This window comes from Theropithecus gelada, chromosome 2 (assembly GCF_003255815.1).
Source record: "Theropithecus gelada isolate Dixy chromosome 2, Tgel_1.0, whole genome shotgun sequence".
Classification (NCBI taxonomy): Eukaryota; Metazoa; Chordata; class Mammalia; order Primates; family Cercopithecidae; genus Theropithecus; species Theropithecus gelada.
In genome coordinates, this window is record NC_037669.1 from 34,170,695 (window position 1) to 34,197,544 (window position 26,850).

General features: G+C 43.4%; 1 protein-coding gene and 1 pseudogene across 1 annotated transcript; both read right to left on the reverse strand.

Moving 5' to 3' along the window:
- Nucleotides 1-17,153: 17,153 nt before the first annotated feature.
- LOC112619097 lies at nucleotides 17,154-18,700 on the reverse strand (annotated as a pseudogene).
- A 2,668-nt stretch (nucleotides 18,701-21,368) lies between these two features.
- ZNF80 (zinc finger protein 80) lies at nucleotides 21,369-22,860 on the reverse strand. Its single transcript, XM_025376946.1, is given in 5 exon segments — nucleotides 21,369-22,114; nucleotides 22,116-22,238; nucleotides 22,240-22,316; nucleotides 22,319-22,775; nucleotides 22,777-22,860. Coding segments are annotated over 5 exon segments (882 nt in total). The 3' UTR covers nucleotides 21,369-21,973.
- Nucleotides 22,861-26,850: the final 3,990 nt, after the last annotated feature.

Sequence of the window (26,850 nt, forward strand, 5' to 3'; positions counted from 1 at the left end):
ATGCACACGCTTGACCAGTTCCTGCACTGGTCCAGGCAGGGGTGAGTCAGTGGAGTTTTTCTTTGATCATCTTCGAGATTAGTGTGAGCAGTGAGCGAATGAGCAAGAGCTTGTGACAACAGAGGATGACAGGCTGTGAGGTTCGAGGCAGGAAGGACACACTCCATAAGTCTCAGCACTGCTCATCAGCCCGTGTGTCAGCACGCTCTTGCTGATGGGGAGCAGCGGGGAGAAATGCCATACTGGGAAGTCACTGCTGGTGTGGGACAAGTTACAAGATGCTTCTGGGGGAGGAAAATGTGTATCATCAAATCCTCAGGTCTGGCCAACTTGCTTTATTTCCTTCAGCCCCCAAAGGGTGGAGCACTGAAGCATAATCGCTTCAATAAGCTTTGTTATTTTATCATTATTATTTTTTAAACTGAATTCACTACCACAGGAGGTCACAGAGTCAATGGTCACAGCTGGCTTTTAAAAAAGGGTTGAGTCATTTTGTGATTGATAAAACAGACTCAGCCTGAGATGAGGGCAATCAGGTTTCCTGCTTGAAGGCATCAGTTGATCACTACAGGGGTCAGAAAGAAGTGTTTTTCTCATGCAAGTTCTGGCATAATAGTCTAGGTGAATGCAAAAAAAAAAAAAGTCTTTTGATTTGTTTGTTTTTGTTTCTAAGAGAGAGCAGAGCTGAAAAGCCCATCCTTACTTTAGTAGACCAACAGTGGTCTGATTCCATCTGGCTCTGCCTGCTCAGATGGCAGTTGTGATGCCAGTGGTGCCACAGACACATTTACCAACTAAGCAGTGCAAGACAGTACTCTGCATGGGCCCAGACTGACCTGTGAACAAGCACAGGTGTGCTCAGATAAGGAAAATACCTTAGGGCAGGAGGTGGGGTGAGCACATGGTTGTTAAAACAGAATTTAGTGAGTTAAAAAACAACAACAACAAACCAACACAAGACTCGTAAGTACCCTATAGTATCTGCGGACGCAGTTACATGCCAAGTTAAGCCACACCTTCTCAGGATACAGGGATGTTTTGCAGCTCTCACATTAGCACAGACATATAACATGGGCTTCTCAGCCTATCAGAGATGGGGCAAGATAGGGTTATAATAAACAGCTTTTGTTTTTTTTGGCTCTGCCTTTACTAGGGGAGACTTCCAACCTTACCAATTCTCAAATAGTTCTTGGAGTCCCTGGTGAGAAGGATGCCCCTCTTCCGCCATTCTGACTTAATGGCACTGGAGCCACACTGCATGGGTTCAAATCCCAAACTCATTCCTCCTCTCAAAGTGTATTTAAGGGAGTGCCTACTGTGAAACTGACATTGTTCTAGATGCTGAGGAAAGAGCCATTCCAAGTTCTCCTGTAATTTTGGTTCTAGGGAAGATGTAGAAATGCAAATAAATAAACAAGTAAATGTATAATATTCCAGATAGAATATTAGAGAGATGCTGTGGAGGGAACAAAAGTCTACTTGAGATGTCTTCAAGAGAAAACAAGAAGAATGAGAGAGAGAGTAAGAACAACCATCTTAAGAAGTTTGCTGCAAGGGGGAAAGAAGTGGAGTAGTTTGACTTAGAAGTGGAATCCAAGGAAATTTGTTGTTGCTGTTGTTGTTTCTGGTTTTGATTGGAGAAATAGCATCACGTTATTCTGAAGTTATTCTGATTCATGTTATTAATTATTCTCACATTATTCTAGTTACGATTCAGTAGAGAAGGAAAATAGATGATGCTAAAGCAATGTACTTGGGTGGCATGAGGGGTTGGGATCTGGTGCAAAGTGGAGGTGTTGGCTTTAGGTAGAAAATATACAGTTCATCCAGAGCAGCAGGAGTGAAGGTAAACACATGGACATAGTGTAGAGAGATGTGAGGGTAGAAACTTACGTGAGTTCTTTTTCTAAATGCTCCGGTTTTCTCAGTGAAGTAGGAAGCAAAGTTATCAGCTGAGAGTATGGAGGAAAAGAATGTGTTGGAGATTTGAAGAGAGAGAGGAATATGTGAAATAGTCCTAGAAAAGTGAGTTGACTAGAGAAATACAGTAGGCTGCCAGGCTACACTAATGGCTCACTTGTGGTTTGTGATGATAACTTTAAAGTGAGACCAGTCAGCGTGGTTGTTTTCTTTGGGCATGTTTGGCTGCTTAGGTACAGGCATGGAGAAGTGGAGAGCTGGCCAAGGGTTTTGTCAGCTGAGTGTGACAAAGGAAGAGAGGGTTGAGACAGTTGAAGGTGTGTGCCGTGAATAACACAACATGGTCCATGAAATCTAAACTAGGTGGGAAGAGAAGTAGGAAATGAAGGGAGTGAAGACAATAAAAAGGCTCCAGGAACAATGATTTGTAGGTCTCTGAGTGGTCCACGAGTTGTTGGAGTTGGCAGACTAGAGAAGGTGAGCTGGTAAGAGGAGGTGGAGGTCCGAGAGGGAGATGGTGAAACATGGTGCAGCTGCAGTTGTAGTTGTTGATGATGACTAGGCAGGGGCATGAACTTGGGATGCTAGTGAAGGGAGAGTAGAACCAGAATCACTGGGGGAGAGGAGGTGAGATAGTTGGGGGCCAGCACTCTGGGAGGAGCATCTCCCTGCAGGTCCGGTACATCTCTGGGAGCAGTTTTCTTGTTATATTTTATGTGAGTAATGCCCTGCTGAAGCCCAGCTCCATGAAGTCTAAAAGGATGCTGAAAGCACAAAGCATTACAATATAAGTAGCTTTGGAAGGGGTTCAGCCAAACTGACATCTTCAAGCAATGGGTCAGAGGAAAGCGAGGTCAGGAGATGACTGCACTAAGGACCCAGGAGGGACAATGGCTTAAAAGTGGTGATGAACAGAAAGGAAGACACTCAACTTACCTCCCAACCTAGGGCTCCAAAGAAAAGAGGAGAAGACATTTGAATGGTTGCAGAGACTCCATTTGTTAATTATGTGACTCAGAAAATTATTTAACCTCTCTATGCCTCAGTTTTCCCAAATGTAAAATGGAGGTAATAATTGTATCTCCCTCACAGGGTTGTTCTGAGGATTCAATGAGGCAATGTCTGAAATGCACTTATCACAGTACCTGGTGCAGAGTGAGGATGGATAGATTTGTAATTGAAGCAGTTGATTAGCTATCTAGGTCACCAGAGCCCCAGTATTTCTGAAGGGACAGAATGAGCTCTTGGCAGGTGCTGAGGAGCTTCTCAAGGAGGGTGAGCACAGATGCTGATTTAGCCATGAGAGGCGCAGTTCAGAGAGGAGGGTAAGGAAAACAGGCCCACAGCCAAGACAGAACAATTAAACATGTAGGGAGTTGAGAGGCTTGACAGAAGAAGTGGAAGTAAAACATGTTTCTAATCAGAGCTATGCGGAGGGTTGCCTGGAGGCTCTATTGGTAATTGATGTGCCTCTGACAATAATTAGAAACAACTTCTGGGGACTTACAGGATACAATCACCTAGTGATATTATTTACCACAGAGAGTAGTGTCTGAGGTGAAAATGGATGTTATTGTTTCCTGAGAGCACATTACAAAGTGACTTCATGGTGAATAGACTTTCCAAGATATTTGACATTCACTGACTTTCTATTTAGCTCCTCTTAGTCACAGAGGCCCTTACTGTAATGACAATACCTGGATTTATCTCTGTTAATGGCAGAAGACATGTGAAAGAGAAATCCTCCCGGTGTGGGCCTCCACATCATGAACACGACAGCTTTGCCTTCCCAAGCCTCTTAGATACCCGAGGGATTCTGAGAGTGTGGAAGGCCCAGGGCACAGCCTCATCCCAGTTCAAGAGATCCTCAACCACAAATGCCAAGGGACAGCACTAGCGCAAATGGTCTTGTCTTTTTCTAATGTGAGCTTTATTTTATGTCACTTGGGACTAAGTAACATAGTGTATATAAAATAGCACAGAGTCTGGCTCATAGTGAGCACTCAGAAAGTGTTGACTCATGAATTATTATTTTCTTGGGTTCCTCTGATAAGACCTAGGGGCCTCCCATATTTGGCATACTCCAAGCCCTGGGGATGGGATCAGGGTTGGGGGAGAATCAGTGGCATTTGGGCAGTGGTGCTGGTGAGCTGTATTCCCTTGAGGAATCCCAAGGTTCAGTGGCTTGGGTTTTTCCTTGAGTTGGCTTCTCTTTTTGTATAAGCCTGGAGGCAAGATGCCAAATCGCAGCTCCCCTTCAAGGGTATTACGTAGGGGTTTGAAGTCAAAGCTTTATAGATTGAACAGTATCTATTTGCCTTCCACTCCCTCTGCACTGGAAGTCAAATGGGAACGGAGATAGGGTCCAGGGAAGGAGGCAGGAGGGGGCATCTGTGATTGTAACCTAGCCTCCAAGCTAAGGGACGAAAGGAGTCCCAACAGCTTATCCCATGCTCTAGCCCAGCTCGCCAAGATGGGAAGCAATACTTAAGGCTTGTTGAAGTCTAAGCCCTACAGATGGTTTCCCAAAAGAGCGTTTTGGCATTTTGGGAGGAACGATTCTTTACTAGGTGGGACTGCCCCAGGCAGTGCAGGGTTATAGAACACCTGTTGCCTCTGCCCATTACATGTTGATAGAGTCTCCCATCCACAGGCACTGCGATAACCAAAACTCTCTACACATTTCATAACTTGCCCAGGTTGAAAAGCTTAGTATGAGTGACAACACACCTGGCATGTCCTCGGTGCAAATAGACCTCTCTGCAAAGGTGACTGCACACCGGCTGGCTGACCAGCTACCTGGCCTCATCTGAGTCACTCCCTCGTCCCAGTCTGAGAATGGGGAAGGCTGGCAGAGCAGTCTCCCGAGACCGAACAAGTATTTAAAGATTGTAGATCCTGGCTGTCCCCTTCACGGAGATGCGACCCTCTGCGCAAGGGCTGTATTAGTCACACTACCTCCAGTCATGCATAAGTGTCCCAGTTCATCACATACCACCTGCAGGGGGCGTGTTTACTCTGAAGCTAATGAAGCTTTAAGATTCGGAGCCTCTTTCAAGGCTCAAGTATGAAAGAAACTTGATAGAATTCCCAAATTTGAAACAATCCTAAAATTTTACATGACATTACCAATAACGCCTCATCTGAGAAATTTGGCTATGGAATGATATTAATATTAGCTACAAAGTGTTACAAGTCTGCGTGTGTCAGACAGTATATACCAGGTGCTTTCAACCTTCCTGTGAGTTCACTTTTTTATTATCCCTATTTAATAATTGAGGAAATTGAAGAAGAGGTAGGTCAGATGCCTTGCCTAAGATCACACAGCCAACAGGGCTAAGCGTCAGGATTTGAATTTCAAACTTTCTGATTCCAAAGCCCCACATGCTCTGCATTAGGTTACACTGCCTCTCAGGCAGGGGTAATCATTAATGCACAGAGATGCTGGTTCAAGGTGTGAAGAGTGGGGCTCCTGGGCTCCTCTGACCACAGTGGGTGAAGGACAAGTGCAGGGTCCCTGAGGAGATGTGTGTTTGGCTGACAGGGCAGGGAGTGTGCTAGCAGGCTAACGCGGAAATCCCTCTGGGAGGGATGGCAGTCAGACGCAGGTGGAAAGTTGAAGACTTTGACCAGGAAGAATCAAGTGGTCTGTTTTGAATCTCAGCTCAATCTGGAATGTTCTGTTCCTGAAAAAAGGAGTGACGCTCCCCTCTTCTTTGCTGACTACATAACAGAGAGCCCTCAGATTTGCAAGTTAGAGAGCAGAGGTGCAGGGTCAGGCAAGCGAACAGAAAAATCAGCAGCAGGTATTTCCCTGATGGACTGTGCTGGAGGGAGCAGCCATCTGAGGAGAGTTGTTGGTAAGGATTTGGCATTTGAAGTATTTTTGAACAAGTGCAGGTGCTGAGAATGTACATTTTCAAAAAAATAGTAAATAAAATAAAGTCACCTATACAAGAAAGAGACAATGTGAACGAATGCGGGCAAGAACGGCACCCATCTGGCAGAGAGAAAAAGGATGTCACAGTAGGAGAACTCCAGAAGGGCCAGAAGGAGACACATTTTCTTATCCACAACATTTTCTTATCCGCAATAAGCAAAAGTGTTTCTCCAGTTTCTCAGTGAGGAACGGTTCGAAATGTACATGAGAAACCCCTTTTATATCATTGATTCAGTCTTGTGTGCAATAATGCTTAAATAAACTATGTGTAGTATTCATCACAATATAGATTTGTATTATCAACGACTCTCTCTTTTTTTGCCATCATAAAGAGTTTAAGATTCCCTGTGTAATTTGACAATCAGCAAAATGAAAATGCACATCTTACCAGTCACTTGTTGGAATGTATCTTACAGAACTACCAGCATGGGTATATAAAGATATAGGGACAAATCTATTTATTAGGGCACTTGTTGAATAAATTATAGTTTGGCAGCAGTGGTTTACTACCAATCATTTCACAAGGTTTGAATAGATGTGTTATATTAAGTGAAAAAAAGAATGTGCAAAAATTCTTGTTGTACGGTGTGCAGTCTTATTAAGAAACACTCTACATGTGTGCATATGCCTGTAGGTAATCGTATAAACAGAGGAAAACAGTCTGAGAGGACAGTGGATACTTTTGAGAGCTGAAGTCAGAAATAAGAAAGGATTTTCACTCTTTAATTTATACCCTTCCCAAAAGGTAGAAGAGGTGGGATTGTGGGTGATTTTTACTTATTTATTTTTTGTGCCTTCTTCATGTTTTCCCAAATTTCCTATACAGAACCTGTGTTCTCTAAATGAAGCTTGTATGATTAAACTTCATTTCTGCCTGGGAAGCAGTGTGGTGTAGAGGCTAAGCCTATGGGTTCTGAAGTCAGAATACCTGGTTTCACATTCCAGCTCTACATCTATGCAGGGGACGGTAATTGTGGATGAATGACTTTGCCTCTGTGCGCCATAGTTTCCTCATCTGTAACATAGAGGTACTAACAGTATTCCAGTCCACGAGACTGTTGGGAGTATTGCATGAGACCCTTTGGGTAAAGGGTGTGGTCAGGGTGTGGTCAGGGCCATTATTAGTGGATGTGGAAAGATCAAGCTCAGGGGCACAGGTAGACGGGTTGATGTGAGCAAAGGGCTATGCTTTCCTTGTCTTCCTCTGAGATTGCAGAGAAAGAACCCAACTGGAGGCAGAAACAAGCTGACGCAGAGGAGAGCAGAGGCCGGACTTGCTCAGGTTGCTTTTCTTCTCTCAATAGAGAGCAGGAGAGAGACCCACAGGGAGAAGGCCTGGAATGACCTTTTGTTTCGGTGACTGCCCACATTTCTCGTGGTCCAGCAGCCCTTTCCTCTCTTCTGCAGGCCTTACTCCTGCCCAATTCTCTGGGAATGGAGACTGAGTGTTGTGCAGAGGGCCCATCCTCACCCCTTTCCACTGAGAGGCAGGGACAAGGGATTCCACTTTTCCTTCCAAGTTTTGAAATCCTCTTAGCAAATCCTGTCCAGGCTGAACCCATCACAGTATTTAATCAGCTTCCTCCATTCTGAGGCTTGGACAAATGATTAGACACCAAGAGCTGGGTTCTGCCCACAGCGGAAACTGGTTTCTCAGAATTTACTGTTTGACTCTAAAGCCTCGGTTGCTAAAAATGACTCATGGCTCCATTTGTGATTCCTTTTCAGATAAATCACAGGCCAGACAATCCAGTATGTTTGAAAGCCACAGTGGCTGATTCAGGGTCTCAGCATGTTTAGGCCCTATGACTTGACTGGTTAATGTACCAGAAAAGGCCTGAAGTAGGTAAAAAGGGTCACCTGTTGGTCATATAAAGACAACTATACACTGAAAAACAACTGAGCATTATGGGAACTTCGTGTCTGAGAACAGCCCTCCCTCATGTTAGCTTAGATGGCAGCTATGCCAATTTGCTCTTGAGATCAATCACCGCTCTAAGAATTCAGGTACAGACACACATGCATTGTCATTATCCAAGATGCTTCAGAGCATCTTGGCCACATCCAAGGTGCTGTGGCCTCAATCATGACAGATAGCTTCACCTCCCACATATTTCTGTTCCCCTCACCTTTGCCCTCTGCTCCCCGTGTTTGCTTCTCCAAGCCAGTGCCTGCTCTCCCATGGATGGTGCTTTTATATTGCTTTTCTGATTGACTAAATACAAAACATTCTGCATGACCCAATTCAACTGTAATATGCTCTGTAATGTCTTTCTAGAGCCTTCTATGCAGAATTGATTACCTTTACCTTGGTCCTTCCTAACACTGTTCATACTTATCTCTCTTATTTTCTTTTCCCATTTACTTATTATCTATACTCATTTCTCTTATTGTGGTTTGCTATATAGGTGACTAGTAGTCCTCAAACTTTTGTGGGCATACAAAAATTAAAAGCAGCAGAATCAATAAGAATCTGTTAAACACCTATGATGTGCAGGCCGAGGATTGAGAAAATAGTGGACTACTATTCCACCTAGGATTGGGAAAATAGTGGACTACAGTTCCACCTAGAATTGGAAAAATAGTGGGCTACTGTTCCACCTAGGATTGGGAAAATAGTGGGCTACTAACTAGACTGGGTCTCAGCATCTTATGTTATTGTGTCTCCTCCCCAAGATGAGACCTCTGATCTGGTATCTCTACCACGGAGGCTGGGAATCTTCATGAATTATTAATAATAACCCTGCATGATTCTGATTCAGCTGGTTACAGACACATTCTTTGGGTAACAGTGTAGTAGATTCACAGCTTGTATTAATATAATAAATATCATTTATAAAATGCTGTGGCATAAATTTGAATCCAAGTGCTTTGAGCCTAGTATATGAGGACCAGTCAGCTGGCTAGTGAGTTAAGCTAATTAATCACCTAGGATCCTCATTTCAATAATAGTTGTGGCTCTGTATCAATCTTTGAATAAATGGTGCGGCAATTCCTAAACCAGTATGCGGGGCAACTCAATGCGACAGTATGTTAATAGGTGAGCCATAGAAAACGTTAAAACTAAATATGTTTTCTTAATGTAGCATTTATCAGAGCTTACAAAGAGCTATGCACATTGTGACTTTCCATGAGGAACCTATTATAGTCACTTCCTGTTCCGTGAAGTGTGTGTGACGCATATAGGCTCTGAACCAAAAGGCCTGAGCTCAGACTGACTTTGGTATTTGTTAGCTACCTACTCAGACCAGGATTTCCCTTTCTGAGTTTCAGGTTTCTATTCCTCATTTCTTATTAATACTGGTTCTATCTAAGTCATAGGACTGCAATGAGAATAAGATGACTTAAATATATGTAATAAATGCTTTATAAATTGTAGAGTTCTGAGCAGACATTAGTTTTGCAATGCATGGGAAAATGTGCTAGGTGCCATAATTGCGGAATAAAGAAAGTACTACTGGGAAATAGAGGAGGGGGAGATAAATTAATTTTGACTATGATAATTAATTTATAGCTAGCAGTTGAATGAAATGCCAAAAGCAAACAAACATACACAGGTGTTCAGGATTGTTTTTCTGACACCATTTGCTATTCATTTGTGTGTTGCTAACTGTGAGCAGGAGCATGGGTGTAACTGGAGATCTGTGAATGTCAATCTTCGAGAGAAGGAACTGCCAAGGAGGACTTTGATATGGTCAAAGAATTTTATTTTGGATTTCAAATATCTCATTATAATTATACCTTAATATACAGTATTGAGATATATTCAATTCTAAGCCCAAGAAAATCATAATATGGGGAAAGAGCTTCATAGAGTTATACAATAACTTTGTAGAATTTTAACATTCCCCAGAGGCAGCACGAGATTATGCAATTTTTTATGTGAGTTACCAATTCCAGAATAGTCTATTTGTTCAATTGCTAGTCTTCTGGCAATCCTCTTTCTCTCTGTAGTAGTGTTTTGTTGATTAGTTAAAGGAGTTAGAAAAAGTCTCTGAAATTTTGCAAGAAACACCACATTTATATCATACATTTGTGTATTCATTAAAAAACTCTACAACTATTTGTTGAGTACCTACTGCATGCAAAGCATAGTACTAAGCACTAGGAAGTCAATACTCCATAAAATAGACCCTGACCTGACCCTCATGTAGACATAGTCTAGTGGAAGCAAGCACATCATGATAATATAATGTGACAAGCTTTACATTCGAGTGTATACAGAGTGCAACAGAGCATATAGAGGGGTAACTATTTATATTTGAAGTGATTGGTAAAAGAAGCCTACAACTTTGGTTCATAGCCCTACAAGTAGGAATGAGGAGTCCCTTGGAAGTCCATTTGCTGACTCATGGACAAATAAGAAAGGAAGTGCAAAGCCAGTAAATAAGGAAAGCAAGAGGCAATTAGAGGCAACAACATAGGGACTGGTTCCTGGGTGAATTGACTCACTCTTCCTGGGAATGATCCTTTAACCTGGTGTTGCTAAAAGCTGGACATCAGTTTGCTGACTTGTGATATCTTAAAGGTGCTGCCAAGGGTCTAATTGTCACAGATGAGAAATGACCTGGCCCTGGGGCAAGATCTCCAAAAAGACTGAGCAAGTCTATGTCTAGTGTCCCAAAGGCCTACAGGTCACTCTTTGGGGCTTGTACTGATGGATTCAACTTCATACAACAGAAATCACTCTAGCTAATTTAAGCAGAACAGGATTTATTAGCAAACATTAAGTGGCTACAAAATTATTTGGGGGGTTGGAAGAGCTGGCTCTAGGATGAGCATCCAGGAACTCCCAACCTTCAGAGATATACAGCCTCATCCATAATCAGAAAAGTTACATTTCTGCTGCAGGAGATCACTGAATTAGAAGGTGCTGACTGCAGAACATGCTGCTTCTGCCTCAGTTCATGCCAGATATGGGCTCTGTGTTCCCTTTCTATTCATTCAGTTTTGAATTCAAATCTCCTTTGAGCATACTGGAGAGTCTTTCTGAAATCCTAGCTGCAAGGGAGTCTGGGAAACATAGTTTTGGGCTTCCTGGCCTCTTCAGCACAGGAAAACATGAGAATGAGGTTATAATAAATTTGAAGCAAGTTGATCATAGTATCTGCCACAGGACCATATCCTTTTTAGATTCTAACCAGATTTGAAGCCCAAAAAACATACTTAACTGCCACTCTTTTAGTTAATATGATGAGAGGCTTGGGGATGGAATATTGGATACTGCTGGCCCCCTGAGGGTTGGTGACTTAGGGGAACTTGGGTATTTATTCAAAGGTTGTGGGAGCTGGAGAAGGACAGCCATGGTGTGCATGAGGATGTGATGGGAAGGGTCAGGCAGAGAGTATGAGGAGTACAGTGGGAGATGTGAGAAGTGTAATGGGCATACAGAGTTCAGACAAGCAGCTGAGTTTCAGTGTCCAGAGAAAGTAATTGACCTTTCAAGAGCAGGAACTCAGGAATGGCCACCTGGTTGTTCCAATTAATTCTGCTAGAAGTCATGATGTTGGCCTGCTGCTGCATTAATCAGGAGGACACATGCACATCACCCACTGTCTTCCTGGCTTCCTGGTCACTTGTTGATTTTAACTGAGACACAGATCACTCCATTTGATTATCTCATTGAACAGCTTTCCTTCTGAGTAGGCCTGGCTTTTGTCTTCCCTGATAGGATTGGGTCATGAGGCCCACCTGCAGGCCCAGGTTGGACCTATATCCAGAGCCAATCATGGCAGAGGCCAAAAGTGAAAGAATTCCAGCCTCATCATTCAGGAGGATATAATATTAAAACTAGGTGCCCACAGACCTGATATGTGGACTACCAGAAATTCATTCCTTTATTCGTTCACTTAACCACATCTACTGAGCCCCTGTCATGCAGCAGGCACATGGGTGCTCTGTGTAGGCAAGGTCATGGTAAGCAGCCTGGAAGACAGGAAAGACTCCCTTAGGTGGAGAAGCGATGGCAGAGCTGGTCAGGCAGAGACAACAGGAAGCACACAAGCCCTGGGGCTGAAGTAGAAGTAACAAGGGGCAGAAGCCATGTGGCCGGAAACAAGGGGCAGAGGCCATGTGGCTGGAGGCTTGAGGCAGGGCCTGGACAGGAAAGGCCTTGTTGGCCCTGTTAAGGACTTTCGCTTTTCTCCTGAATGTAAAAGAAAGCAATTGAAAAAGGTGTTAGGCAGGAGGATGGCCATAATGAGGGCTGTGTTTAAAAACTGCTCTGGTGATTTTTAAAACATCCTATGCTTGCTTGCTTTCTTGAAGTATTGATAGGATGGGGTGGCAGGTGTGGGGGGCAGTGGAGGTGGGTGAAAGTGGGTGGAGGCAGATCAGTTAGGAAGCCTTTGCAGTAGTAGTGAAGGTAAGAAATTATATTATATCAGACAGGGGTGATGGTGGTAAAGAGGCAGGACTGAGGTATAGAGAGGAGGAAGAAGACAACTGAAGGAGGAAGAGCAGTGTTGTTCTTTTCACTCTAGTCACTTCAAACTCTACTTTTGCTTTTAGACTTGGTTTTCTTTTTTCATATTTATCTTTTCAACTTATATCCCAGTATAAGAAAATCAAAAGGAATGAGATTTATTTAAGAAAATTCACATCACAATATGAATATGCTTACATACAACCCATGCCAAAGACTTGGAAGTGCTATAAAATCTGTATTTTATATAGTGCCATAGTTAAGAGCATGGATTTTGCAGAGAATCAGCTTTGTGACCTTGGACAAACTATTTCACCTTTCTATGCCACAGATTCACCATCTAGAAAATGGGGATGAAAATAGTAACTACCTTGGGTTTCACTAAGAATGAAGTGAGATAATACATATAAAACAGGCATAGAGCCTGGCACAATGAAAATGCTCAGAGAATGTTAATTAGTCTTGTTATTCATAGCTCGTAGCTGACCATCCTCTATACAGTTGATTGATGCTCCCGAAGGTCTTCAGAGCCACCAGTGAGCACCGTACAAGCAGTTACAGCATGACAGACTTGTGCACAGATTGCAAGGACCCTGAAAAGATGGTTCTGCATATTGAATTTAATTCTGCCTGTTTTCTCCCAAAGCCAGGTTCTGCTTCTGGGACTGTGCAGAACTTGTTGGAGAAGCATTGCATGGCGGGGGAAATTGGGAGGTGGGGAGAAGAGGGTTGAAGAGGGTGAAGATTGTGAAGTGGAACACAGGGTTCCCACTCCTGTTGGGTAATTTTGATAGCAGTTTTATTGTGACTCATTTTGTTCTAGGGCTCTGATTTATTTTCTTATTCCTTATTCATCTATGGAACATTTAAATGTGCCAAGCACTGTAATAGGTACTGAGAACTCAGCTATGAACAAAGTTCCAGCTTCCATGGAGTTTAAATTTTGGTGAGGTTATCTCTCTTGCCAGCAAAATTTATTCTCCCAGAGTTCTTAGCTGGCCAAAGTTTGTTCCTCCATGGTAGGAAAGACAGGAACCAGTTGGGCACATTGCCTGTTCTAGAGTCATATCGAAAAGAAAGCCCCACTGTAAATGGTTTGGAGCTTATTCCTTTTGGGGGAAATTTAGTTTGTATTCTATCAAGGAGGGAAATAATAGAGAAGTTATTAACCCCAATGAACTTTCCTATTAGTCCTCAAAATATCCATATGGGTAATGTATTGCTATCCCAGATGAAGAAACTGAGGGTAAGAGGTTGGATGAATTTCCCAAATAGAGGTGAGATTCAGGATTTCGACTTTACCTCCCATGCTTTCTTTCTTTCTTTTGTAAATTGGAAGTTATTTGTTCAATTGCAAGCAAGTAAATGTAATGGCATTAGCTCATCTGGCCGTTGGCTTGATGGTGGTGGTTGGAATCTCTAGTTAATAGAGCCTATAGTGAGTATACGATCAGATAGACTGACCTTCATGGCATGTGACATAGCTCAGTGGTTCCCAAATGCCAGTTCCTGGACCAATGATAGTCTATGACAAAGTTGTCACCAATCTTAGCATTTGGAATAAAGTAAATTTAAATTAAAGGCTACTTCTCTTGTGTCTTCTCAACATTCCATTATGGAATGATGGTAAAAGTAGGAGGGTTTTTTTTTGTTTTTTTTTTGTTTTTTTTTGCTTTTTTTCGCTTTTTTTTTGGGTTATTGTTATTTTATGAAATAAAAAGTTGGCAAACCTCTCTGTCAATCCTTTCCTGTTAAAGTTTCGCATTTGGTTTAATTCAAAAGGCTAGGGAAACTTGATATAGCTAACTAAATGAAAAATAGAAGTTCTGTTTCTGGCAATATGAATACTAGATATTAAAAAAATCCTTCTGGTGCAAAGCACCTAAAAAAGAAAGTGAAGTTGGAAAAAATTATATATTTTAAAAAATGCATAGTTTTATTGGCAAGAAAGGAAAATTTTTAGAGGCCAAAAATGACAAGAAAGCACAAATACAGAGAAAGCCATATTGGGGACAGAGTAGACAAATCTCAGGTTCTAAGCAAAGTGGAAATAGGATTAAAGATTCGAAGAAAGCTGGCTCTCCTAAAAGGTGACATCTTCTGTGAAAAAAGGAAATAGAGACTAAAGTGCTCCTCAAGAGGAGTCCAGCAAATACAGTTACCCTTGGGATGCTGGGAAGGATAAATTTCTCCTGAAAGATTCATAACAGTGAGTCACTCCCACTGGATTTAAGTCTAGAATCCCCATTGCTTATATGAGCTGAGAAATCCTAAGCTGATAATTCAAAATATTCTGGGTTACATTGTGTCTCCAGGTGCCCGGTAAGGGCAAACACAAACTCTTCTGAAGGCATGCACCTTGATTCCAAGTCTCAAAAACATTCCTAAGATATAATTTCAGTTAACATTTGCTCAAAAATAAAAATCACAAAACAAAGGAGGAAACAAGATGTCATGGGGTGGGGGGATCAAAAGAAACATCAAGAATCAGGCCTGTAGAAACTTCAGGTATTAGTGATGTTTAGTATAAAATATAAAAGAGGTATTGAAAGTATAAGAAACTATCAAGCAGATTTTTTAAAAAGAACCAATTAGAACCTGTAGAAATAAAAAATACAACCACTGGCATTAAAAAATTTCAGTTACACAGGTGAAAAGAGAGCTAATGAACTAGAAGGTAGATATGAAGTAATTACTCTGAATGCATAGAGGAACAAAGAGATTGAAAACATGGAAGGTAAGAGAAAGGGAAGATAAAGTGAGAGGGTATAATACACATCTATAGAGAGTAATAACAGAGATAATGGGAGAGACTCATATTCAAAATTATCAGGTATGAAAAGTTTTCAGAATTGGAGAAATAAAGAAATCTTGAGATTCAGAAATCCTTATGAACACCAAGCAGGATAAATTAGAAAATCACACTTAGACACATCATATTGAAATTCTAGAATATGAAAGATAAATAGATTGTAAAAGAAGCTAGAGAATTACCTATAAAGAAATAACAATAAACTGATAGCTTACTTCTCAACATCATTAATGAAAATTAAAGGAGAGATATACATTCAAAATCCTTCATTGGAAAATATTTAGCAAGCCAAATGTCATAGCTAAAGAATTACATGCCCCAAATGCCTATGTTTTATTAGCTTTAGGAAAACACCTTTTCACCTGTAACTGGAATGAATTGCCCCACAAACTTGGAATTTAAATATGGACATTTTCCCTATTTTTCCAGTTAACTACATAAGAGCTCTCCTATGCCTCCTTATCCTGAAGCTCAGCATCTTCTTATGAGAGTTCCCATGCCCTTTAATTGAATTGTCCAAGAACACTGAACACTTGCTCCAAAGCAGGTTGGTCTCCTTCCAATGTGAGATGTAGAGGGAGATGAAATTTAGTCAGTTTATACCACGCAGTGCAGTTACTTTTTCACTGCCATGTGTATTGCAGTTGCATTCTGCCTTGAAAAATTCCATGGATATTTGTTTACTACAAGGGCACTCTAACAAATCCAGATCATTGCATAATCACAGTGAGATCCCACTGGGGGTCTCTTAATTCATAACTTTCTTGAGTGACAATTATAACCTCCTAGGAAGCAGTGGGTCACATCAACTACCTCCACTACCCTCAGATGCAGAAGTACTGTCCCAATGTCTTAGTAGAGGCAGGTTTTCTTTTTTTTTCTTTGATCCCCCCACCCCATGACATCTTGTTTCCTCCTTTGTTTTGTGATTTTTATTTTTGAGCAAATGTTAACTGAAAAATGTTAACTGAAAACTTTCTCAAGTTTCCAAGCAATAATTTAATCTTTCTTTTAAAATCTTTTTTTTTTTTCTAAAAAAAAGTACCAGGTAAAATATTTTCCTGTTTTTTTGAGTTTCAACAAATGCTTGTTCCCCTCAGGCCAGCCCCAGGAGTCAGGACTGAGGCTGGGTCAGAGTCTGGAGTGGGGAATGGGACAGTTGGAAACCACATGACTGAGTTTGAGAGTTGCCACTTACCCCAGATGAGGTAGGTGGGTCAGAGTCTGGCCAGGTGAGAGGAGGCACCCCAGTGCTTGGACTTGACTCTGCTCCCTGGACACCTTCCTCAGTCACACCCCAAAGCAAGGAGACACAGGTAGGAGGAAAGGGACAACTGGAGTCTGGAACCATAGGTGAGGGGTGGTTAACCTCTGTGTGTGTGCATACATGCACTCTCTCTCTCTCACACATACCACACAAAGACAAGCTTGTGCACACATGCATATGTATAATTTGACTTTCAGAGCTAGGTCGGAGTGTAGGGGAAGTGAAGGGACTAGGGGAAGGACAGGGCAAGCTGAGGCTTTGGCTACTGACTCAGTCCCTCTGGAATAAGCCCTCTTCCCTCAGCTGAGGGAGAGCAGTTCTCCTACTCCCCCCACATAAGCCTCTTCCACTCCTGAGGTTGGAGCAATATCTGAGAGTGGGAAAGGAGGGGGGTGATGCCAATGATCAGGTGTGGGAGGTACTAAGTCAATCCAATTTGAATAAATTATAAATTAAAAATAAATAAAATAATAAGTGGCCCTTTTTCAGGACAGGGAGGCAACACTGGCATGACTTGCCTGGGACCTTGGGATAACCTCAGGGTGGCTCCGGTTCCTCCCTACTACTTAACCTGGCCTGGGAGACCCAAGGGAGGGGACAGGCACATGGAGGACCTGAGGTAGGGCAGGGTGTAGTAAGGATCAGAAGCTTCAAACACCCAAATAATCAATCTGGACATGAGCATGGTGAGGGCTTTAACTCGAGCCTGAAGGGTCTCTTGCCATCTCTCCATCTATGGGATGGGCAAGATGGGCAGAGTTGAACCCACATTGGTTCAGAGTGCTGGCAATCAGGGTAAAGGTGAATAACGTGAGTTAAGAGGGGCCTCAGTCACAGCCTGAAGTTCGTAGCTCCAGGCGCCCGCAGGAAAAAAGCACGCAGAGATCTCCATTCTGGCTTAAGAGGCCTGAGCGGGAGCTACAGAACCGAAGGTTCTGCTCATCCACAGGCACCAAAAAGAGGCAATGGCACAAGAAGGGCATGTGGCAGCAGGTATGTCCAAGAAGTCCAAGGTCACCGAACATCTTCACCATAGTCTGGTTGGGGTTAAATGTTACTTGCATAGTGCCCACTTTGGGCACGCTGTAACTCTTCCTCCCTGGGGAGTTCAGATCCATGAAGCCCAGGAAGGGGGTGGGGACATTTTGCTCAGAAACCTCAAAGAAGGTGACAGTGACAGGCAGTGTGACATGGTGGTGGCAGTAGGACCCACTAGCTCCAGTCTCTGCTTTGAAGCCCTCAATGTGGCCAGATGGTGCAAAGCGTCCTTGCAGCAATGATTCCTCAAAGTTGACCAGCAGGGTACAGCTGACAACAGGGGTGGGAACAGGGGAGGCACTAGGGGGGCCCAGCAGGCCTGGCCCCTTCCAGGGGCTTCAAAGTGGGCTCAGCTTCGGGTGATGGGCACCTCTCAGCCTCCGCTCCATGGGACCGCAGTCTGTTGGGTCCAAAACAGGCTCGTTGGGCCCAGGCAGCAGGTGGCTCCAGAAGGGTGTGGTTTGAGCATCAGAACTGTTGGCAGCAGTGGGGTGGCCCAGGGTTCCCTGGCACCTCCAAAGGGCTGGCCCCTCTTCCTTGAAACTGACATTTGGGGCTTCTCCAGCAGGAAGCAGCCTTTGCTTGGTGGGGCAGGGGCCTGGAGGTCCAGGACTGGGGGTGTGTGTTTGGGACTGTGCCCACTGTCAATGCCAGGGACTCCCTAGGCCAGAGGCTCCCCCCATTGCCCACCCCAGCCACTGGGCTCTTACCCCTTATTTGTGCAAGACTGCAAATCAGTGTCGAGTGTGTGCAGCTGGCCCAGAGTGCTGGCCCTGGGGACTCCCCCGGGGATCCCTGTCCCCCTGGATCTGGGGAAGCTGTCTCTGGTGTGCAAAGCATTTCAGGAAGCATATGATTGGGGCCAGGGGGGACTCCAGTCCCCTGAAGTCCAATAACAGGTAGCACTACTTCCCTGTTCCACAACACAGAGGTCACAGTGGGAGAAATGGTGGCTGGCCACACCTGCTCCCAGCCCCAGTGCCCCTGGGCCCAAGAGCCCCACAGGAGATGGTTCTTCAAGGGGTAATCCCTCTCTGGCCCCCAGCCCAGGGCCTCTCTCCAGTACCTGGGGACCCTCAGTGGGAGAGGCTGGTCGCTTCTGGGCCCTATGAGGCTCAGAGGCACCAGCTGGAGGGATACCTGGTAGACCCTGGGGGATGTTGCTGCTCCCCGCCCTCCACTTACTGGGCTGTAGCCCATGAACAGGCCACCCCGGAGGGCTCCCTGCCTGACTGGAGGCTGTGAAGGGCCAGCCTCTGGCTGTGAGGATGGAGACAGCTCTGCCTACATGTAGCACATGAAGCCCCCCTTGGGTCAGGGGGGTCACCCCCACATGGCCTTTATGCTTGGCCTGTGCTGGGGGGTCTGGGGACATCCGGATGAAGAGGGCTCAAGTCTAGCCATGCATCCCCTCTTCCCAACTGATGCCTTGTTCCTCCCCCTAGCTTGCAGTCTGATACATGCCCACTGTACTGTCAAGGTGACTGCCACCATTCCATGCAGCTCCTGGGCTCAGCAGGGCCCTGTAGTTCTGTGGGTCCCATTGCACTTGAGGAGGTGGTAGTAGAGGCAGAGTTTTCAAACCACAGCAAACAACAAAGGTCTTGCATTCACCTCTCCCAGGGCAGTGAAGCCTGCTCAGTCTAGACTCACACTAGAGACTACTCAATGATTCTCACAGAAAAGAGATCTTCCCAAGGAGACATTTTCTCCTCCTAAGCCAATAAGGTCATCTCACTCACAGTCCACTTCCAGGAACTGACCCCAGATGGACAGAATCTACTTATATCATGACACAGCTGCCAACTTCTCTTGCTAAAGAAGAGAATAACGCTCACAAAATTGCCCCAGATGGTGGTGCAACTGTTTTGGGCCAAGTACTACAACTGAAAAGCATGAACGGGGTTTTACCAGTGGGTTACAGGTTAGTTCATATGAAAATTGCACTCCCTGTTTATTCCTAATAGGGAAAATATTTCTGATGGTATATGATTCCTAAATGAAATGATGCTAACAAATGTTCACAAATTTTGTGAGGGAGAACACAGCAAATTGTAAGATATGATCTGCAGATATCAAACTCATTTTCTTTACTGGAAAACAGGTCTGACTGCCAGGCACGATTATGTTGGGAAAAAATGCAGCTATAGTTCTCTTCATTTGGAATACGAATGTATATCACAAAGCTAACCAGATCACATTCATTCAGTAGCAAACACAAATCAGCTGTGGCTAGCCAATGTGTGTGCAAAATACATTGACATCAACATCAGTCTGGTGCTTTCTTGTGATCAAATCCAGGGAAGTAGAAACTGGCCATCTAAAACCTAACCACATGCAAAAGAGCATTTATGTTACCAGCAATTTAAAGGAAATGAATGTTCACTGAGGAGTAGCCTATGCTGAACTCTCATTTTTACATGTATTCAACTACATATATGCTGGCTCATCATTTTAAAACTATTAACGGCTGGGTGCAGTGACTCACGCCTGTAATCCCAGCACTTTGGGAGGCCAAGGCGCGCGGATCACGAGGTCAGGAGACTGAGACCATCTGGCTAACATGGTGAAACCCCGTCTCTACTAAAACTACAAAAAATTTAGCTGGGCATGGTGGCACCTGCCTGTAGTCCCAGCCACTTGCGAGGCAGAGGTAAGAGAATCACTTGAACTCAGAGGCAGAGGTTGCAGTGAGCCAAGATGCGCTACTGCACTCCAGCCTGGGTGACAGAGTGAGACTCCATCTCAAAAAAAAAAAAAAAAAAAAACCCAAAAAACAAAACTATATTATGATTTATTAAATGTGATTAGGTATCTATGGATCCTTGGTCTGTTATTTTTTAAACGCATAATAAGACCAGGACTTTAAAAAAAAAAAAAACAAAACACCCTGTAAAATGTACGGTTTTTAAGAAATAATAGAAGTCACTTTCATTCCAAAGAAATACTATCTTTATAGAAATACTGTAAACATTTGTTGCAAAAACAATAAATGTTTTTTATTTTTCAAATGTAAACAATACTTAAGTATAAAAGTAAAAACTGAACATTGCATATAACCCCGGTCCATCCCATTTCCTGCAGAAAACCACTATTAACAGTTTTAGGCTTATACTTCTAGATGTAGTTTTATTTCCTGAAAGTTTCTCTTTTACTAAATACTGTATCTTAGAGATGTTTTGATATTAGTACAGATAAAGATACCTTATTGCTTCATAGTATTTCATAGAACAGATGTACCATAACTTACTTCCTACTGATAAACATTTAGATTGTTCTCAACGTTTCACACATAAAAACAAAACTGCAGCGATTAGTCTTCGCAATTAGTCTTCGCACGCACATCTCTGCATAATATAAGAATATTTCTGAAGATTTCTAGAATTGAATTAACATGTTGAAGGAGCTACATATTTTATATTTTAATACATTGTATTCATCAAAACATTTTTTTCTGGGTTTCTCATTAGATTAGATAAGCTATGTTTTGTTTTGTTTGTCTTAGCTCTTGTTTAACCTCTAGAAAACTAGTGGCATGCTCTTGGAGAAGCCCTTCTTACAGAAGGCCAAAGAAGCTGAGAAAGCACAGAGGAAATAATCAAGGCTCACCTGGGAAAGCAACACAGCTTCACCATCATTCTCTTGTCCCTGAGAAAATAAATCAAAACAAACAAGTGTATTGAGTGCTGGGTGTTCAAAACCACATGAAGAATTTTTTTTTTAACTTAAAATCTTAAATAGTCTTAAATGATGCAGCAAAATATGCCAATTCAATGTGGATACTTATCTCCTTAGATATGAAATGATTTTATATGGCAGTATTTTTATATTCTACGTTCTTACAAGTTTCACATATTCCATTACTTAAGCATTCATATTTCTCACAAAGACTTACGTTCCTCAGGAGTACAATGTTTTAGAACAAAGAATGCATTCAATAAATCTTTACAGAGTCAGTCTTTACAGAGGACAATTCTCCTGTAGACAGGAGTGAATACATATAAAGGACAAATAATGAGGCAAGGCCCTTGTACCTTTCAGGCATCTGCAAAATGAAGAACTGAATTCAAATTTTGATAGGCATGGCTTTCAGAGAAGTCTGACAGAAGCTGTGCATGAATTTCTTTTTTTCTCTTTTACAGTTCCCTTCTTACTTAAAAGAAAAAAAATTCCTGAGGTGGCTTAGGGATACAAACTATGGAGAGAGATGTGGGTGGTTCTTTCAAGTGCACAAAAACCAATAGTCTCCCTCCTGGAAAAATTCTCAGATGCTGAGGAAGATATTTCCTGTGGCCAAAAGATTTTCTTCACTAGTTTTTGTCACAATGTCTTTTCCCTGTTTAAGTTCTCTGACGTTGACTGATGTGGGCCCACTTGCAAAAGTCCTTCCCACATATCTTATAGAGTTTATCTCTGGAATGAATTCTTCAATGCCAAGTGAGGAAGAGCTGCAGGTCACAGCTTTCCTACTGTCACTGAATTCAGAGTGCTTCTCTTCAGTGTGGCTCCTTACGTATCAAAGAAAAAAAAAAAGAAAGAAAGAAAACCCACAAATTCCCACATCATTTGCACTCAAAGGCTTTTTTCTCCCGAGTGGATCTTACTAAGTCGGGCAAAAGCAGAGTGGTAGCCAAAGGCCTTTGTACGTTCAAGGCACTCGTAAGGTTTCTCTCCATTGTGGCTCCTTGTGTGTAGAGTGAGGGAATAGCCATATTTTGTAAAAACCTTTCCCACATTCTTTACACTCATAGGGCTTTCCTGCAGGGCGGGCCATACTATGTCGGAAGAAAACAGAGTGGTAGGTGAAAGTCTTCCCGCACTCACTGCACTTTGCAGGGCTTCTCTCCGGTGTGAATCTTCATGTGCCGGGTTAAGGAAGAGTTGCAGTAAAAGGTTTCTCCACATTCTTTGCACCGAAGAGTTTTTCTCCAGTGTGGGTCATACGATGCTGGATGAAGACAGAGTGATAGCTGAAGGTCTTTCCACACTCGCTGCACTCATAGGGCTTCTCTCCAGTGTGAATCTGGTGGTGGCACAGGAGGTGCGACCTGCGGTTGAAGACCTTCCCGCACTCCACGCACTTACAGGGCTTCTCCCCTGTGTGAATCCTCATGTGTCGAAAGAAGTCCATCTTTTCACGAAAGGCTTTTCCACACTCCTGGCATTCATAAGGCTTCACCCCAGCATGAATCTGATGATGTCGAACAAGGAGGCTGTTCTTGTTAAACACTTTCCCACATTCCTTGCATTTGTAGGTCTTCCCCTCACGAACCAAAGTGTCTTTACTTGTTCCCTGGGAGTCACATTCACGGGGATTGTCTCCTGTGGAGACCGGCTCCTGTAAAACCCATGAGTGCAGACCATCACCTGTCCCCCAGACCATCGCGTTTAGGACTCACCTTCCTCCAGAAAGTCTCCGTGTGGGAGACGGTAGCCAGACTCAAGCGCCCCTTCTGCATTTCCAACCACTCTTTCCCACACTCACCTCAACCTGGAGGAACTTCTGGCTCCCTGAGTTAGTCTTTCCAGGGACAAGGCTGGCTGGCCTTGGTTTTTACTTTGTCACCTGGACAGCAGTTTTGGCAAAGGTGTCTTCTGCTCTTTTATCGCTGCTTCAGCTGGTAGGTCAACTCCGGTTTGCACGCCCCAGTGACGAGGGGTCTGCAGGTCTCTGGTGTCACCTCCTACTACAGGGTCCTCTGGGGTGGGTCCAGCTGCTCCCACTTCTTACAGGTTAAGATCATGGACATGTCCTGCATCACTGCCTCAGATGTTGCTGCAAGGTAGCAAGACAAAAGGTTCACGTGACACCCGTATCCGCATGCGCAGAGAGTACTTCCGACTACAGATATCAGAGAGCTGCGTGCGGCCTCCGCCAGCCGAACTACAAGTCTCAGCGGCTTCAGTTTCATTTTTTAATTCCTGGGAATTTAACCCTCAATTCTTCTAAATTGAAGTTGATGCCGGTTGTGTCAGGGAGGACCTGCGACCTTGCGCACAAACATGCACATGAGAACATGCATGTAAGGAACTTGTTCATGCAGGGTGTGGAGAGAGCGTGTCCTACTTATCACTTAGTTTTACCCGCTGACCCCATGATAAACTGTACCGACGGGCTGGGCATTAAAGTCAATCCAGTCGAAACAGTGTGGAGAAGACATGGAAATTCAGGGTCTCTTTTATGTTGTGGAGGGTTCTGTAATTAGTAAAATCACTTTGGAAAAGTTTGGTCCTATCTCCTAAAGGTCTTTCCAAAACAAAGCTTTCCAAGATGTACCAGGAAATGTGTTCCAGAATGCTTACATTAGCGAACACCTGGAGAGAGTTCAGGAAAGAGGATGGCCACTACACAGAATACAACACTGTTGAGCCGCCTGGGACTGCTGCCGTCCAGTACTGCTCCCCGGGGAGCCAGGGAAGCATCACAGTTTATGTTGCAGAATCCTCAGAAATGAAGGGCACAGCAGTACTAAATCGCTCTGGAGCTGGTAAGGAGTGGAAGCCATCATATGGAGATTGGTGGCAGTGACTTGAGCTTTGAGCAAGACCCTGATCCACGCCCTCCCCTTCCCAAAATGCAGCTGGTTTTTAAAGTGAAGAGAGGATCGTGGAACCAGGGAATGAGAGGCAAATTGGAAGGTTCTGGCCAGTACTGAAGAAGAGAACTGATGGTCACTGACATCTGGACCCCTCACTCCACCACTCTTTGCTCTTCCTAGCAGCTGTTTGGAATGCTCCTCTCTCAGAATCTAATCAGCTCAAGAGGAGAGACCCAAAGACACTGATATTGCAGTTCTCCCAGTGATGTGGCTTGACAGGTTGACTTTTAGCGAATACTTATACTTTGTTTTATTTTTCTTTCTTCTGTGCTGGCCAGAAACTCTATGTACTATATTGAAAAGAAGAGGTGCTATCAAATGCCATTTTCATTTTGCTGATTAAAAAAAATTCTAATGTTTCATAACTAAGAATGTGTGTAGTGTGAAATTTTGCTGGTATCACCAACTTGATTACTTTTATAAGATGTAAATATTGGGGCCAGAGAAATAAAAGAGCAGGCAGATATGCTAACTGGAAAATCCAACAGAGTTTTCTCACCCAAAGTATTTGGAACAAGTCAGTACAGTCACAATACAAGGCAGAAGGCTCAGCTGTGTTGTCCAGACAGCAAGACTCTCCCCAAGATGGGAGGCAATAGTGGATGGCAATAACTTAGGCAGCTATGCATGAGCTCTTCTGAATAGGTTCTGAACTATCTTACCAGGGACAATGTCCCCATCAGTCTCAGGACGCTGCACATTTGATGGTGAAGTTCTCTCCAGCAATGATTCTCAAAGTGTCATTCCTGGTCTCTGTTTTGTTCATTTTTAAGAGTTAAAGAGCTGGGCCCGGTGGCTCACACCTGTAATTCCAGCACTTTGGGAGGCCAAGGCTGGCAGATCACAAGATCAGGAGTTTGAGACCAGCCTGGCCAACATGGTGAAACCCAGTCTCTACTAAAAATACAAAAATTGGCTGGGCGTGGTGGTGCGTGCCTGTAATCCCAGCTATTCAGGAGGCTGAGGCAGGAGAATTGCTTGAATTGGGGAGGCAGAGGTTGCAGTGAGCCAAGATGGGGCCACCGCACTCCAGCCTGGGCAACAGAGCAAGACTCTGTCTTGAGAAAAAAAAAAGAGTTAAAGAAAGGCTGATCACTAAATACATGCGATCTAACCATGATCATGTGGGAGGTTACAAAATGAGTTAGTTTTGTTTCTTGGAAATGTCTATTTTTTTTCTTTAATGAATTTGTCTTTCAGCATATGGTTTTAATGATATAAAACGGCTCCTAAAAATGATAAAAAATTTCTCTCATTTGAGCTGTCAGTAGCAAAGCTTGCAAGTAATGTGAATATCTCAGCAAAAAGTTGGTACAAATTAGATCATATCAATAACAATGCCCAGAGTGTGCTTTCTGGAAATTCTCAGGGGGTTTCTCACAAGGGCTCCTGTGGATGACTTAACCAATGTGACTATAGACTATCACCTGCAATTTTTGATCCTTGGATACATCTATGGACCTCCCCCTTATCACTGTAATCCAGGCATGAACATAATCTCTCTAGCGTTAGACCCAACTGTGGCTTTAACAAGACTTTTCCTAGGACTGGGGATCTCAGAGGGACTTTCACATAAAGAATAACAACTGGCTACTAGATAGGGCTGTTCTTGGAGTCCTCAGTTCCCAGTCCATTCACCTGGCCTCCATACAGCTGCCTTCTGCTCAGAGCCCATTCTCTTCACCACCATTTTAGGAAGAGGCCAGGTTTTCTCTAACACCCAGAAACACCTCACACATGCCTCAATTCCACAGTGTCTAGGCCCAAGTCAAAGTCCAAATAGAGGAACTAACCCCAATCCAGGCCTATATTCCCCATTTTCTGTTTCCATCTTTTAGAAAGATGCCTAATCAGTGTATTATCTTCTTCCTTCGGTGGAGAATCCACCTTCATTCACACAATTGTGGCCTTACCCTATGACTCCAATAGTATATCCCTTTAGAACATAGTGTCACATTTCTACAAGATATAGATACTTACCTTTTTGGGTTGAATTGATCCCCCCAAAAAGATGAAATCCTAACCTCCAGTACATAAGCATGTGACCTTATTTGGAAACAGAATCTTTGCAGATGATCATTAAAATGAGGTCGTTAGGATAGGCCCAACTAAAATGTCCTTGCCTCTAAAAACATGGATTCTCCTTGATTCTTTTTTTTTGTTTTGTTTTTTGAGATGAAGTCTCTCTCTGTCACCCAGGTTGTAGTGCAGTGGTGTGATCTCGGTTCACTGCAACCTCTGCCTCTTGGGTTTAAGTGATTCTCCTCTCTCAGCCTCCTGAGCAGCTGGGACTACAGGTACATGCCACCACGCCTGGCTAGTTTTTGTATTTTTAGTAGAGACGGGGTTTCACCATGTTGGTCAGGCTGGTCTTGAACTCCTGACCTCAGGTGATCTACCTGCCTCGGCCTCCCAAAGTGCTGGGATTACAGGCATGAGCCACCGTGCCTGGCCGTGATTCTTTATGTTAGAAATATATTCTCCCTTGTATCTCCCTAGTCCTTTATCCTTTACTTCATGCCATCACTTTCTTCCTGGTGATACAGCTATTTGTGCAGCCTGACTCTCTCATCAAACTATAAGTTCTCAAGAGCAGAATTCCCATTGAACTCATCTTTATATCTCTCAGAGCAAGAAATAATGTGCCTTGCATGTGGCCAATGAGCAAATCCATGTTTTGCCTAATTTGATTCCTTTTATAACCCTCAGAAAAAGGTGTTTTATACCCTTCAACCAATGAAGAGGAGTGTGGCCAAAGATGAGAATGATCTGTTCACATAGAATTCTTTCACCATTGCTTATTGCTTCAAACAGTATTAAGTCCAAGAAACAACAATCAAAACACAAAAC